General features: G+C 45.3%; 3 protein-coding genes across 3 annotated transcripts; 1 reads left to right on the top strand and 2 right to left on the bottom strand.

Annotated features, from left to right (window-relative positions):
- Positions 1-62: 62 nt before the first annotated feature.
- CSUI_001441 (uncharacterized protein) lies at positions 63-2,300 on the bottom strand (the record flags this gene model as incomplete). Its single annotated transcript, XM_068061647.1, has 3 exons — positions 63-208; positions 1,407-1,697; positions 2,117-2,300. Coding segments are annotated over 3 exons (621 nt in total), but the record flags the coding sequence as incomplete, so codon positions are not given.
- A 1,211-nt stretch (positions 2,301-3,511) lies between these two features.
- Positions 3,512-6,818, top strand: CSUI_001442 (chemotaxis). Its single transcript, XM_068061648.1, has 3 exons — positions 3,512-4,449; positions 4,902-5,368; positions 5,863-6,818. The coding sequence occupies exons 1-3, from the start codon at positions 4,265-4,267 to the stop codon at positions 6,591-6,593; spliced, it is 1,383 nt and encodes a 460-aa protein (XP_067926376.1). The 5' UTR covers positions 3,512-4,264; the 3' UTR covers positions 6,594-6,818.
- Positions 6,819-11,432: 4,614 nt separating this feature from the next.
- Positions 11,433-16,397, bottom strand: CSUI_001443 (uncharacterized protein). The gene has a single exon (XM_068061649.1). The coding sequence runs from the start codon at positions 16,292-16,294 to the stop codon at positions 12,149-12,151; it is 4,146 nt and encodes a 1,381-aa protein (XP_067926377.1). The 5' UTR covers positions 16,295-16,397; the 3' UTR covers positions 11,433-12,148.
- Between the last annotated feature and the right edge of the window lie 11 nt (positions 16,398-16,408).

The raw sequence follows: 16,408 nt of genomic DNA on the forward strand, positions 1-16,408 counted from the left end.
ATGATCGACACGATAAAGAAAGAATTACCAGAGAGAAAAAGAAAGAAAAAACGAGCTTACGCCGGATTTCGGCATTTCATGAGGAAGGGTTCGTTAAAGGGCACATTTAGAAGTCGGTGGAAGTCATCTGGGGAGTGATAGTCTTCGATCTCAGCAAAGAGGTAGACCATGAGACGATTGGTGTATGTAATCCAGGGATCATACGTCTCTAGAAAGACAAAGACAGAGAAAGAAACACATACCGGTCGAAAGAGAAAGACGTAGAGGCGATGAATGAATACACGTACATGTAGGTAATAGGGGTGTGTCGATTTATCTACGATGCGAGGTAAGCAGAATCTGGAGTGTATGTACGTACACCTGAGGTGAAAGCGACTGTTCTCGTTTCTATAGAAAGAGAACTCGATATATGGTCATATCTCCTGGCTATAATCGTGTCTATACAGAGAGAGAGAGAGAGAGGACGAGGAAAAAGAAACAAGCTAGCTAGGTATGAACGTACACCTCCTCGTCCATAGAGAGACAGAGAGGATGTCTACAGAGAGGTGAATGTCTGCATAGACGATTCCAACTTAAGGCAGGTATACAGATCTCTTATATGAGCTGATACGAATCATGAAGGAGTTCTCCACTACTGTTACCAGAGTGTGAAGCATAGCTGCATAGAGATCAATAGACATACATACCAGTCCATCTTCTATTCTGATCAATGTATCTAGCTAGCTGCTTAGACACGTCGCTAGCTGCTTGAAGAAAACCCTCAAACTGGTAAAGTCACCCGGCGTTACATTTCTCATTCGACTGAAAAAGATCGACAGCGTCGCTTGTCTTATTATTCACCTTTCTGTATTCCATTAGAGATAGATAGATCGATAGATAGATAGATAGATAGGTGGATAGTTTGACTGAAGAAGATAGGTGGTAGATGACTGACAAGTAGACAGATAGATTAAAGAGAGACATCCAGGACATCTATGTGTGTCTTTCTATGTATGGTGTTCTTTGTCTAAAGAGATCGGCAGATGCAATGATATTCAGGAGACCTTTATATCTATCTAACGACCTACCAGTATCGCCTGTCTATCAATCTATCTATCTATCTCTAATCTATCTCTGCCACTTACGTATCTAGTTATCTGTCTCAATACTTGTCTATCAGTCTACCTATCTTTGATCTCTCTATGCAACCTGTCTATCTATCTGATGATTCACCTATCTCTCTCTGATCTGTCTATCTCTCTTTGCTCCATCTATCTCTCTCTCTGTCTGTCTATCTATCTATCTATCTCTATCTGTACTCTCGATTCGTCAAGACTTTTTCTTTATGAGCTTCCTGTGGTCCCGCAGGTGCTACGAGGGTGGAAGGGCCTCTGTGTCTCTCCTTCGAGACCGTCTGTCTGTAGTACCGGGGAGTTTGAGTCGTATAGCGGCGTATCTATTGAGTTTATTTACAAGGCCTAGCCACGTCACGCAATCACCCAGACCCTGTGTATTTTGGTATTTCTTCTTTCTTCTTCTTCTCCTCCGAGCAGTTTCTTCTTCTTCCTCCTCTTCTTCTTCTTCTCCTTCACTTGGACGTAGCGGAAGCAGAGGGTCAGCATCTCGAGGGATGTGTTCGGCTACGAGGGCCAATACCCCCTCTTGGGCATCGCGGTCCGTCCAAAAATACACCAAACGATCTCGAGCTCCGGGTGTACCTACAGCCCCCCCCCACACACACATACAGACAAACCACAAGATGAACAAAAGAAAGAACTTATGAATCAATAGATAGATATGTTAAAGGTAGATAGATGATTCAAGATAGATAGATAGGCAGATTAAAGATGGATAGAGAGATAGATAGATAAACAGAATAAGAATAGACAGATAGAAGGAATGAGAGAAGAAAAGTTGTCGGCGAGAGAGAGAGATAGAAAGGAAGAAAGAAATGGAGAGAGATAGAAAGAGCAAGACACAAAAAGAAAGAGAGAAGGAGAGAATGAAAGAGAGAAGAAAGAAAACGATGAACAGTATGAGAGGTCTCAAAAGACAAGGAAATTGTCCTTTCTCGCCTAGGAACGGTTTAAAACCTTTATTCTTTGTTTTCCTTCTCTTCAATTTTCTCTTTTCTTACTTTCTATGAAAAGCTTGAAATGGTAGACAAGCCGTTTTACTTCATCTTGAGTTCTGCGATTCGTTAGAGCAGGGATTTGTATAGCTGTCCTAAGATCAAAAGAAGGAGCCGAACCGAGTCTGCCTTCTCCTACTCCTCTGTTCTTTTCTCCGCTTTTCTCTTCTCCTCCTCCGAAACCGAACATCTTTAAGAGACTTCAGGAACACCCTAGGTTAAAGATGAAGAAGAAGAAGAAATTTCGGTCTCTATCTATCGCTGTTTTGATCTACATCGAGATGCAGGACACGAGCCTTCCGTCGAATCATGTCTTATGCGGCAGAACAAGAGAACTCTGAGAATTGAAGGAAAAGATGGTGAGGAAGCTAAGGGTGATTGAGTTCCGACACACAACGTACACAGGCATTATACAGACATACATACAAACAAGTAGATAGATAGATATATAGATATAGATGTAGATATAGATGTAGATATTGATAGATAGATAGATAGATACGAAGACCTGATAAGAGGAACCGAAGAAGGAGCGAGCTATTCTCTTCCTCTCTTGCGTGTGTAGGTGTATTTAACGAGGTCGATAGATGGTCGATCGGTATCCATCAGATATACAATAGTCGAGAAAAGAGAGGAAGGAGAGAAGAACCGAGGAAAGCGGGAGAGATACAAAGATGTCGATGCGATAAAAGACAGAAAAAGTTCCTCACTTCTTTGGAAGGAAGAAGAGAAACATGTTTACTTTGAGAAAAGAAAACAACGGGAAAGAAAGACATGCAGCAATTAAAAGACTACAAAAATTTCAGTTGAGAAAGACACGGTGTATGTACACCAATGCTCAGGTGTACATACACCTCATGCTATCCATCGCATGAGACTATCATGGTGCACATACACCTCACAGAAAACGGAAAAACAAATCATTCAACGACAAGACGAGAAGGACAACAACAGAGGCAGATCATCAAGCCTCAGAATGTCGATGCTTTTTCGAGTGTATCAGATTCCGATCTTTTCTTTTTTCTTTGAGCGAAAAAGCCGAACTTCTAGAAGAAGAAAAAAGCAAATGCAGGCAAGTAAGATATATGGGCCGGCAGACTCCATGAAAGAAGGAAAGAGCAGAAACTTCTCGTCGAAATGACGGGTAGATGTCACTCCGTGTAGGTTCATCCCCTTCGATCTTTCGAGTGTCTGTACACCAGAAGGGAAGGGAGAGAAGATGACTTCATGGATCCATGGGAAACAACTCTAAAAAAGAAGAAAATTTGCCCCAGGAATTCTTTTCGTAATAGTCTTTCTACTTCTCTCTCTTTCTGCTGGGCATCTTGCTTTCCTTCTTTTCTTCTTCGCGCGGCTTCTAGGTTCATCTTGTCTCTATCTATCTGTCGCTCAATCGTTTCTCAGGGAGGCGTTGTAAGTAGTCTCTGTCTATAATACATCCCTACATGCAGTCTGTTGCTTCTTAGGGTTACCAACGGCCGTTCCTATGGCTATTTCCTCTCCCTTTCTGTCGTTTTTCTCTCTCTCTCTCTCTTTTCTTCTTTGCCTTTTCACCCTTTTCATTCGTCCATTCTTTCGTTAGTGCTAAAGTCTTACCTAGGTGATTTTTTCCCTTCTAGACCAGAGTATCTTTCCTTTGCCGTTCTTTCGCCTCTCTTTTTCTCCTCTTTTTGGCCCGATCTCTCTTCCAAGGAATCACCTTGCACATCTCCACCTTTCTCTGCGTGCATGTGATTCTTCATCCTAGAGAAGCTTCTTTCATTCTTTTCTTCTGAAAATAGCACGCACCTGTTGTCTGGGGAAGAGCAAAAAGCATCTCTTCTTAGGTGTAGATCACTCACTACTGGTTCGATAGCTATCTTTTCAAAACATCCCCCGAGCGATCTACTAGAAGAACAAGGACAAGAAGAAGGAGCTTGGGGTGTTTTGGTTCTCTTTCATTCATTCTCTCTTCTGTTTTTTCTCGACTTTCCCTGATCTCCAGGGATAAAGTAAAGAAAGAATCGAACTGCCTCTCTCCTCTTTCCCACCTTGAAACCTTCTGTCGATTCTCTTGACCGGAGAAGCCCCCCGATTCTCCAAAAAGATACAGAAAGCAAGTTAAGGAAAGAAAGCGAGAAGGAAAGTTAGAGAAAGAAAAAGAGTTAAAGAAAGATGCCTCATTTTGTCCCGGTGTATGATCCAGAGAGACCCCGGGCTGAGCAGGAGGCGACTGGTGGGGGACTCGACCTTCTCAAGCATCGACGCTGGGATGCCCCGCATGCTCTTCTACCTCATCCAAGACGTCGAAGAGATGAAGAAGATGACGAAGAATCTTCGCGGCCTGTCAATCTAAGACCGTAAGTTGAAGGGATAACTCCATACAGATACCAGAGGGAGAAAAAAGGACAGAGAAAGAAAAATAGAAAGAAAGAGAGAGTGGGAGAGTGACTACGAGGCTGTTTTCAGTCGAGATAGATAGATAGATGGGTATGTGGAAGGGTCCTTTTCTTTTCTTCTTCTCATCTTTTCCATTTCTTCTTCCACATCTCTCATTCGTCTGCAGGTATATGCGTACATACACATTTCTACGCAACTATACATTCATCTGTATAAAGACGTATATATATAGATATACAGATGTATATACACGGTTGTATATGACTTGATAGGTAAACACAAACAGAGAGAGGCGCCCGCGGAGAGTGTAGGTGTGGACCAAGGGTGTTTCAGCTAGCTAGACAGGTAGCTAGCTAGGACGGGTTAGCACCGATGTTCGTTTGTTTGATTGTTGTGCGTGTGGATTTGATAGGAAGAAGAGCCGAATGATTCGAAATGAGAAAGGCCTCTGGGTTCCTGCACCTCGAGGAGAGAGAGGAGAGGAGCAAGAAAAACAAGCCGAGAGAAGTAGAAGGCGAGAAGGACAAGCAGAGGAAGAAGAAGAAGAAAGGCCGAAGAATCGAGATTCGAGAGAAGAAGAGAATGAAGAAGATGATGATAGAAGGGGAAGAGGAGGAGAAAGGAGGAGAAGAGAGAGAAGTTCAAGCTCGAGTGTAAGTGAAAGTAGGAGTGTCGATGGTGATAGAAGAAGAAAAAGAGGAAGAAAAGAAGAGAAGATCACGAGGACGGAAAGAAGAAGAGGATCTTCAAGATCATCCTCTTCTCCTTCTTCCCGTTCAAGATCGAGATCACCGAGATCTGAAGAGGAAGCAGAAGAGAGAAGAAGTGAAAAAAGAAGAAGACGATATGAGGATGAAGCATGGTCTGCAAGAAGAAATGGTAAGAAGACGGCAGTTACACCTCTTTTTCTGTTCGTTCAAGTGTCTTAACACGTGATCCTACTTCCAACTGTTCGGGTGTATGTACAGCTTGGATACCTACGAAGTAGATATGTATCTGTCTTTGTCGAGTTATCTTCTTTTTCTTTCTCAGTTATCTTATTGTCATCGAGGACTTCGACTATCACCTGGAGAGGGAAGACTTTCATTTTCTTCATAAACGTACTTCCTCTGTACACGTAGGTACATAGATACCTACACATATGTATATATATCTATATATACGTATCTACATGAATGTACGTGTATGTTCTTTTGAAGTGTGCGGCATTCATATATACACTACAGCCTAGCTTCTTTGTACGATCTCCCAGTTGTGCATGCGTATAGCTGATAAAGATAGACTCTATGTATGTATGTACGTATGTATGTATGTATACTGTGTACATGTGGGAGATGACTTTTTCTCGGCTTCGTTTTGGGTTTCCTGTGCAGGTGAGAGGCGAGGTTATGTTGAATCAGATGATGGAGAAAGAAGTGAAGAAGAAGAAGAAGAGAGGAGAAGAAGAATACGACGAGGAGGAGGAGGACAAGGGACCAGACGAGATAGCAGAAGAGGTCAACTTTCTTCAGATAGTGATGCTGATGATAGTGATGGAAGAGAGAACGAACGAAGAGGAAGAGGCAGAAGATCAGATGCTTTATCAAGAGATAGACAACCGTCTCCTCCTTCTTCTTCTTCTTGTGGTCGACGGCATTCTTCTTCCTATCAGAGTCGACATCATCGTGATCGAATCTCGTCGCCCCTTTCTTCAAATCCTTCTTCTTCTTCTAAGGGATCTTCTTCATATCGTAAAGGTTTCTCTCCTCCCCGGTCGGCCTCGGGAGTTGTCGATATGTTTGACTATATGACAGGCAAGCAGAAAGCTCAGCTAAGAAAACTTCAGAAAGAACAAGAAGAACCTCCAAGGCCCAATCGAGATTACTCTTCTGATCATCGTCCCTATCGAAGAGATAGAGGAGACAGAGATGGGAGAGAAAGAGAGCGGCAGGGAGAGACAACAAGACAAGGAGGTGAAGAAGAAGATAATGATGATAAGGAAAGAAAAGAAAGAAGAGGAAGATATGATGTGTATAGTAGCAGTGGGCCGAATAGCCGAGAAGGAAGAAATCGAAATGTATCTGCAGGCGGAGGTGGGCGTGTAGGCTTTCAAGCGTATCTATGAAGAATGAAGAAGAAAATATGAGAGAGAGAGTGAAAACGGGAGAGATTTCTCTTTTCATCTTGTTCGCGTTGTATTCAGAGAGTCTCACTCGCTTTTAGTTCTTGTCCTCTCTATACGATATCACTACACTCTCTCGTTCTCTCTCGCACCATATATGTATGCATGGGTATATTTACGGACCCTTGCCTGCTGCCTGCATAGCGTAAATATGTGGACTCTTGCCTGCTATAGACATAGTGTATATGTACGTATCTGTATACATGTATATAAATATATACATATATATGTATGTACAGTGGGAGAGAGCATAGGGTTCTTGAGTTGAGTGAGTGAGTGAGGTGTGTGTATGGAGTGAAGAGGTTGGAAGGCGGGGATGCTCGATGGACTCGGACTCGTGGAGGAACATGATGAAAAGTCTTGTCTCTAGACTCGAAGAAAAGAAGCTAATGAATGGCCCCTTTGAAGCGTCTTCGTCATTCTCAAAGAACAGATAGGTGTCTGGTGATAGATATCAAGGGATACAGATACATAAACATAGACAGGGACGATAGAGATGCAGATAGATAGATATAGATAGACAGATATATCAAAGGGAGAGTGATAGACTGTGAAGAGGAGTCAAAGTCGAGTCGCAGGACACTTAAAAGTCCCACAAAAAGTGAAGCTCCGAGATCGGGAGACAGACACAATACAACCGTCAAGTCTATAGACCTCTCTCCATCTATCTAGCTTTATGTCCACGAAACTTTCGATTTTACAAGTCGACTATCTACCCTGAGCAAGGCTGCATACATCTTGGAGACGGGGGGGAACGAGGACAGCGAGAGAGAGAGAGCGAGGATAAAACTCTAGGAAAGTGAAGGAAAGTCTCTGCTCCTTCTTGTTTTTCACGGCAAAGCCCTAGCGTACTCCAGAGAAGGCCTCTAATCAGCAAGGTTTTTTCCTCTGTTCTCTTGTTCCTCTTCTATCCCTACTTGGAAGGATGTCTTTTTCTTCCTTTCACTCTGATCTGTCGAGTGAAGCAACCTGTAGAGCGGAGGGTTTGAGACGCGGACCGCAAAACAATTTCATCAGTGGAGTGACAGCAACCGTTTACAACAGCTCATGAACAGAATGTCAGTGTGCACGATGTCAGTGAGCTGTTGTAAAGTTATATACGGTTGTTCTCACTCCATTGATAAAATTTCTTCTCCGTTTGTGTCTCGAACTCTCCGCTCTGAGCTGAAGGCCAGAACCCGCCACTACTCGCTACAGCGTACTTTGTTGCACTTGTCCCGGAGGCACTTCCCTGCTCTGTCCACAGAACATAAGATGGTACGCGCTGCCTTTCGCTCGCTCTCGCGTTCCTTCCCGCCGAGGTTCGGCGCTAGCCTGCCTGTGGCCCGCGAGCACAGCCGTGCGCAGATCGGTGAGCTGCTGCCGCCACCTGGCCGGTGTACCAACTCGGCTAGGAGGAACCCGAGAGAACCTCAGTTCGCTCTATTCTTTTGCACAACTGTCGTTTGCGGACTATCCTAGCTGCTTGGCTTTCACGCTATCTGATTCTTGCATTGCCTTGCTAGACGCCTGGCCGCCTGCATTTCCTTCTTTTTGCTGACGGCTCGCCACCTTCCGACACATGGGCAGAGGAAGCCAGCATCCGCGACAAGATTTATTTTTTCTCGGGCTGACTTTCTGAACTTCTTTCCCGGCATTGTGTCACGCGGCAGAAGCCCAAGTCTATAGGTCCAGTTGGAGGTGGCATGCCTTCATTGCTGGCTTGGGTTGCCTGGGCGCCTGGTCCTTTTCTCATCACCCGCACTTGCTTTTCTTTGACAGAGTTCGCACCACGAGATTTGCAGCCGTACCCTTCCTCTAGCAGGAGAGCTCAGCCCCCAGATCTTGCGCTAGCCATCACCACTTTTCTGCCTCATCTTATCTGTACATATGCAGAAACAGGAAATCTAGGGATTTGTTTCCCTCGGAAATTGTTTTCCTCGAACATCGACCCCTTGTCGCTCACCGCGCAGCCGGTTAGAGCGGAGGTAATGGGAATGGCCATCCCGGAGGAAATCCAAGCGGGTCACCGCCGAACACGGTGTTGCAGCGACTCCAGGACAAGCAAGCTGGGGCCCTCAGCTCGGGTTCCAGGAGGAGAAAGTACGCGCCTGCATCACGCTCGTTGAACTAGCTCCGCAGAGTGTTCTGTAAACGGCAGTGGGAATGTCCAGTTTGCGTAGCCTAACATTTCTTAGTGATTCCCGTGGTATCGTTCCCGCGGTGTACGTCTACAGCCCCCCCTGTCCACAGCAATCTCACTGGAGTCCGAGCGACAGTGGAGAATCCGACTCCGATCGGTACCCGGGGAAGTCTAACATACTTGCGGATGCCCCCACTACCAAGTCATCCAAGGGCACTCCAACTCGTCGAACATGTTGAGGTGCCCCGATCGACCAAAACGCAGTTCACAAGCAAGCCAAAGATTTCCTCCATGTAACGGTCTTAAGCGCTTAGCGCCGATACCGGCGGCGTCAGAGCATACAGTCTCGCACACAATGGGGCAGTTGAAGGCGTCTGGAACGAGGATTCGAACTGAAGGTGCGACTGCAGGTGGGACACCGTCACGACCAAGTTCACGCCGAAAGACTCCAAGCACGAAGCCGAAGCAGTCCCAAGCGTGCGGGACCCGCCTCCGCATTACGGATCTTGCTCCCTGTGAGGGCTTGCCGGGCACTACGGTGATCAGGGCTGCGCCACCGGAAACACGCGGAACACGGATTCGCGCTCTTCTTCGTGGGAGCTCGCTCCAACCAGGCTTGGGTCACACGGATTTAGATGACAAAGATTAACGAGTTAAATGCTTTCTGGACGGGGACTCGGAGTAGAGTTGCAGCTCCACCTGTGAGCTCGTCGGAGCGGAAGCCGGGTTCCGAGACTTCAGTCTCCAGATCCAGCGGGTTGAAGCCGTACGGACGGACGACGCGGACTGATACCGTCGACGCGTGTGAGACATCACCAAGAGGCCGACGGCTTCCCGGGATATCGATCGTGAAAGCCAAGCAAGTTCAGACGTCAGGAACAGGATCCATCAACTAGCCCGAGCCGAAGGACTTAGGCCACGGACAAGGAGTGGTCGGGACCGTGTGTGTGGACCGTCTCTGGGCACCGATACCTGGAAACTGGAGCTTTTTCTTGACGAACTCGCATCTGCAGCCACACAAGTCTTCCGCATCATCGACGTTGACACCTCTGAGTGTGCGGACTTGGGGATGGGATTAGTGCCCAGGTATGGTACTGAGAGCCTCCTACATGTGGCTACACCTTGGGTGCGAAACCGTTCGTCAGAACTTGGCACCTGACTGGATTCCATTGCGCAGCCTTGGAGAGCTCGCCAGAGGCCGTTGGCTTCAAAGGCCTCAGCCCTCAGGATTGTGCAGGCTGGAGCCCGTGGAACCCAGAGTTCACTAGCACCTGCCCGTGCGATTAGGCGTTTGTCCGGTTCCCGGACTCTGATCAAGAAGCTGGACGGGTGCGAAGTTCCCGGCACACTGACCCGCAATATAGGTACTCCAAGCGTGACATCGTCGTCAGAACTTCGGACTCGTCCAACTTCTTGATCAAAGTTCGTGAACTGGAGCAACGACTAACAGAACTCGCACTCGCAGGAGCGAGTGAACGCTGCGTTCCACGGGCTCCAACCTGCCCGGTCTTGACGACTGAGGCCTTTGAACCCAGCGCTCTTTTTGTAGAGCTCTCACAGGGTGTAGCTCCCCTGGTGTCCAGCGACGGTCCACACGGTCCCGAGCCCTCCTTGTTCGTGGCCGAAATCTCTCGGCTCGGTCTAGTGTGGGTCCTTGTTCCTGACGTCTGACCTTGGCTTTTACGATCGATGTCCCGGGAAGCAGTCGGCCTCTTGTCGATCTCTCACACGGGTCGACCACTCCGGCCCTGTGCCCAGACATCAAGAAGCTGCCTGGGCACAGGGCCGAAGTCTTCAGAGAATAAAAAGCTCTCCAAGCGGCCGCGTGCGCCGCGGCCAGATTTCCCGCTATGCACCCTCTTTCGGGAACTACTGTGATGCTATCACACTTCGTTTAACCGATCTTGATTATATTTTTGAAACAAAAAACCACTTATACACTAATTTGATTTCTATCAATATAGTTCTCATGAAGAAGAGCTTCTTATATGAGGAATATACTTTTCACTTGTCATGTTTAGTACGGGTATATTTTCAATTACACAGTATCACTTTTCTAGCAAACACTTTTACTGTAAAGAGGAAATTACAAAACAACTATATTAGTTTGCTAATATATAGTAGCTGTTGTAAGTAACTTTTCAAACATACCGTTATCCAGAAGTTCCTCAATATAAATTTTTTCAAGAATGAAGTTCATTATTTCTTCATTGAACTGATTTTAAATTCTATACAGTCATGTTTAAGTGGGAGAACTTTTTGTATGAAATGACCTCGTTTTAGTCGTGGCACCTGTGGCCGCTTGAAAGGCCTTCTATTCTCTAGTGACTTCGGCCCTGTGCCCAGGCAGCTTGACCCTGTTTGGGCCGGCACATCCGCTGCCTCGCTCCCTTGGTGCGCGGTCTGCTCGCCTGGCTCAGTCATCTGCGCAGGGCTATGCCCATACTCAGGCTTCCGAGTGTACAGCCGTTGCTGCGGAGATCTTCGAGTCCGGGAGTGTTTTGCTCCTCCTTCGCGACTCCTTCACATGCCCGGAGTTGCAGTCAGAAGAAGTCTCGGTATGCAGACTGACTGGGTTTCGGGTGATATGACTACCACTTGATAATGAAGCGGGAAAGTAAGAATGAAAGTTCTTTCAGATAAAGAAAAATTGATAAGAAGTCTGGTAGTAACAAAGTGACAGATAGGGTACAGGAATGTCTTTGAATGGGTATTATCATTTTGGAGATGCACTTGCTAAAAAGAAGAAATCGCTGTACGTACACCGGAGATGCAGATAAACTAGAAAAGAAGAATGATGAGAAAGCACTGGATATGTCCGACCAACGCATACAACATTCTAGTTCTGAATCTCTTTGCCGAACTCTTGGGTAAGATAAAGTAGCCTCATTGAGAAAAGGAAGACTTCGACTGGAGAAAAAGAAAGACTTCTCTACTGAAAGGTTAACAAGAGGACGAAAAGGACGGATCACGCAACAAGAGAAAGAAAAAAACGAAGCAAACGGAGGAGAATAAGGGTTGAAAATGAAAACAGACGGGAAATGACAGAAAAACTCACGAAATTTTTCGTCTGCGTTCTTTCGAAATTGGAAGACCAAGCAAGCGTAATTTCTACAGAACACTTGTTGAGGTGTACATACAGATACACCTGCTAGAGTGTACGTACATTTGTTGCGGTGTATGTACACCCTGGTATGATGTTATTACGGTGTATGTACACCTGCTGGAGTGTACATGGACTGAGTCCTTGAAGTGTAGGTGCAGCATCCTAGAGAACAAACATCAATCGCTTTCTTTTTCTCCCCTCTACACATTCAGTTGTTCTGTCAGGACGGAAGAACACTGTTACTCCCGTCAACTTTTTCTTTTTTCTTTCCTATGGTGAAGCTTCTCCCTCACGGGGACCAGAGCAGCAACTTCTCCTGGGGTTCGCCTTTTGAAACATAGGGAGGATTTTTTCATCGTTGTCTTCATCCTCTTCTTTCAAAGCAACAAGAAAATATCTCCACGTAAACTGAGAAGCACATCTTTCGAGTCTTTCTTCTTTCGAAAGAACTTTTTCTTCCTTCTCTTCTTCTCTTTCTTCCTCCTCCTTTCCTTCTTCCTCCTCCCCTTTCTTTTCTGCTGCGTCCTTCTCTTCACCTTTCTTTTCTCCTTTCTCCTCTTCTTTTACTCTTTCTGTGAGAGGTGTCTCTGCAGATGGAACCTCCTGCGAACGATCTGCGGCTTCACTGCTGCTATCTTGCTGATTCTCCCCGGGTTGCTGCTGCTGTTGCTCTTCTTCTTCTTTTTCCTTCTTCACTTCCACGACTTCAACTTCTCTTTCCTTTTCTCTTTCGTCTTCTCCTCCTCCCCCTCCTCGCCTCTTTCTCAATCTCCTCGAACTCTGAGAAGCGTCTTCATGTTGAAGAGAAACATCCCTGTTGCCTTTCCCTTGCGCGCTAGCGGGCGTCGACGGGCAGGAGGCAACTTCTCCGTTTCTTCTCCAACTTCCTTTCCCATGATGTGCGCTTCTTGATCGCTTTCTCCCTGACCGAGACGACAACGAAGAATAGGGATTTTGTTCCTGTAAATAAGAAGAAAACTCACTAATGAGATCCCTGGAATCGTCAAGGACAGCTGATAAAGACCACCTGAAAGAAGAGGTTGAAGCAGGCGAACCACGAGAACAAGAGGACGAAGGAGAAACAGTCTTGACACATGCTTTTCCTTCCAACAAGACATTGCCTGCACGATGAAGAGAAGAAGCGGGAGAATGCTTAGAAAAAGGAGAATCTTTGCTGGAGACAACTCTATCTTTCTCACGAACGTCTTCATTTTCTTTCTCATCTCTCACTCTCTCCTCTACACTTGCTGTCTCTTTCTCACCGTCTTCCTCTTCCATCTTAGTGTTCTTATCTCTCTCTTCTTCTTTCACGTCTTTCTTCTCTCCATTCTGCTTTTCTTCTTCTTCATTTGTCGCGTTCCTCATTTCGACATTTCTTTCAGAGGTCGTCTTTATCATCTCTCTATTCTCCGTACATATTTCGATCTCTTCCTCTATCTGCTTTTCGGCAGGTATCTTCCTTATTCTCTCTCCTCCTCCTTCTTCTCTTTCTCCTTTATCTCTCTCCGTGTTTCTATCGTCGTCTATTAAGCAAATAGCCACATCACAAGATGTCCTCGTTGCTTCGTCAAGACAGGTCTTTCCGTCACAACTTTCCTTCTCTTCGTTGGTCTTCTCCTCTTCATATTTATCTTCTTCTTGTTCTTTCTCTCCACGTGAACTCTCTTCACTCTCTTTCAACATGACCATAGCATCAGCTTCTTCTTCTTTTCTCGTGAGATCTCCAGTTAAAGAAACCTTCTTTTTCTCCGCCTGCTCGTCATCCTTTTCATGTCGTAGTAGAGATGCACTCGTTGAATCTTCACTATCCTCTTGACTACTGTTGTTTTGATCTTTCTTCTGCTTCTTCTTGGTCGTTGTCTCTTCGTGTCTGCTTTCTTCATTTGATCTCTGTGAAAAATCTTTGTTGTTCGTCTTATTTTCTTTCTTCTTGAGGAGAAGAGAAGCATTCATACAGGCACCTTCTTCGAATTCGATTAAGGCTTCGATAGAAGGAAGATAGCTATACCATCCAAACAGATCTTCTTCATACTTTTTCTTTTCTTCAAGAAGACTTAGAATTTCCCCTTTTCTTCCTCCTAGCTTCAACTCATCATTCGCATCTAAACAATACACCTCCTTCTCCTCTTCATCCTCTTCTTCCTCTTCCTTTTCTTTCTTCTCTTTATCGCTTTCTTTTTCTCTGTCTTTCCCGAGGAGATAGTTCTTCAACATGATCGAAACTTCTTTACTACTGTAGTCAATCGAAAAAGGAGAACAACCAGAGGAGGAAGAGGAAGAGGAAGAGGAGGAGGAAGACTTCCTCGAAGAAAATGCTCTCGGCTTCTTCGTACTATGATGATTACTACTACTAGTACTACTACTGCTAGCATTATTAGTACTACTACTAGTACTACTACTACTCGGATGATGGTCGCTATGACTATTGGTATGACTGATACTATTCGTTGCTCTTCTTCTTCCTCCGGGACCTGCGCCTTCTGCTGTTTTTTCTGATCCTTTCTTAGTAGTGCATTTCTTTCCATTGTTCCTCTGTTTAGAGATCTCGTCATTCAGTCTCTTCTCCGAGAACTTCATGACACCCCTTAGCTGCTGACAGTTCGCTTCTTCTTCGTCTTCGTCCACTTCGACTTGGATGTCTACATCTTCATCTTCCTCCTCTTCTTTTCTTCTTTGTCTCGTCTTAAGAGAATTCACCTCACTCTTCTCCTGAGTTAAATCCACCACAGAATTCGTGAGTTTTCGTTTCTTTTCTGTCTTGTCTTCTTCTTTCTCATTTTCGAAGCTTCTTCTTTCTTCTTTCTCTCTCTCATTCAAACTTGCTGCTTGGGGATTCTCTCCCAATCTATCCTTTACATCTTCCCCAAGATTCACTTTCTTTTCTTCCACTTCTTCTCTCTCCGTCATCTCCACCCCGTCCTTCCCCGTCTTCTTGACAGCATGCTTTGCTTCCTCATCATCTCTATTACTCTTCTTCTTCTTGCGTTCTTCTTCCTCCTCCACCTCTTTCTCCTTTCCTTTCTTGTCTTTCGCTTCATCTTCTAGGTCCGGTATCACCGAGCTCTCTCTCGCTTTCACCCCTTGCTTTTCTTCTTGTTCGAGGGTGTGTTGGTCTGGAGAAGAGGGGAGCAGAAAGAGACGCTTTTCTTTCGCGAAAGCAGAGAGACAACACGTGATCATGTGGTTCAGAAGAACACGTAGAAGAAAGAGAGGGACTCGAATGAGAGAAACTTTCTCTAGACAAGAGCAAGGGAGATACTCCACACACTCATGGCACACATGCTCGAGTGTATGAGGGCATGTTATCGAAGATACGAAACAGGGGGCTTGGCAATTATCGCAGTCTTTCACAGGTAAAGACGTGATTCGAGAAATGGCTTCCAAGTAGTTCATATGAGAGGAAGAAAGAGAATAGCAAAGAGATAGAGAAGAAATCTTTAAAGATGAAGAAAGAGATGAAGAAAGAAAATATCGACCTCGAGGAAGACACCTGTCATCCTGACCTTCCTCCCTCATGTCCTTCTTCTTCTTTTCCTCATCTTGTGAAGCTTCTCGTCGTCCTTCTTCTTCTTCATTCTCTCTGCTTTTTCCGGGGTTGTTCATCTTCTTCTTATCCTCTTCTCCATCGACATGACTATCTCTGAATTGTTGATCTACATTTCTATCTCCATCTGAAGAAGCTCCTGTATCTTTCTTTTCTTCTTCTTCTCCACTGTCTTTCTTTACCTCTTCGTCGAGATCTCCTTCTGGACGACTTGCGACCGATTTCTCTTCTTCCTCTTCTTCACCTCTCTCGACATTCTTCTTCTTCTTCTTTCTCTTCCGCTCTTCAGTTCCCTTCATTTCTTCTTCTTGTTCTTCCGCACCCTCGTCTTCGTCTTCTTCATCTTCTTCTTCAAGCTTTCTAACTTTCTTCGGATTCCCCTTCTTCCCTCTCCGCGACGAAGAGCGACGTGAAGTGCCTCCTTCTTTCTCTTCTTCCAGAAAGACAGGAGGAGACATGTCTCCCAGAGGACTCCCATCTTTCAAGAGACACTTCATATCATCGATACATTTCAAAAGTTCGCCAGCCACCCCATCAAAATGGATATTCTCACACTCCCTTGTCATCGTCGAAATGGTTCTCTTTGGAGTAGACACCGAGCTAGCTATCGAAGTTGAAGAGGATGAAGAAGAAGAAGTTGGGTCAAGAGATTCAAGTTGTTTTGAAAGAAAACTTTCATTCTCAAAACACATTAAGATAGCAGGGATGTGAAGCTGTTCCTGAAGAGATTGTCTTGCTGGATGTGCTTCAAATAAAAGATCAATGAGAGCTCGAGCTACATGCAACAATTGCTTTGATGTGAGGTTTTCTGTATGAGCTGTACATACAGCCCGCAGGAGGAGCTGATAGAAAGGTATACATGTAGATCTCATGTTTCGATAAGCTCGGAGAGATCGATACCCCCACGGTAGCCAACTCGCTGGCGCAAAGTTGCATGCCTCATTGCAATTGAATCTAAACAAACCAAAACACAACAAGAAAAAAAA

Source organism: Cystoisospora suis (assembly GCF_002600585.1).
Source record: "Cystoisospora suis strain Wien I chromosome Unknown contig_569, whole genome shotgun sequence".
Classification (NCBI taxonomy): Eukaryota; Apicomplexa; class Conoidasida; order Eucoccidiorida; family Sarcocystidae; genus Cystoisospora; species Cystoisospora suis.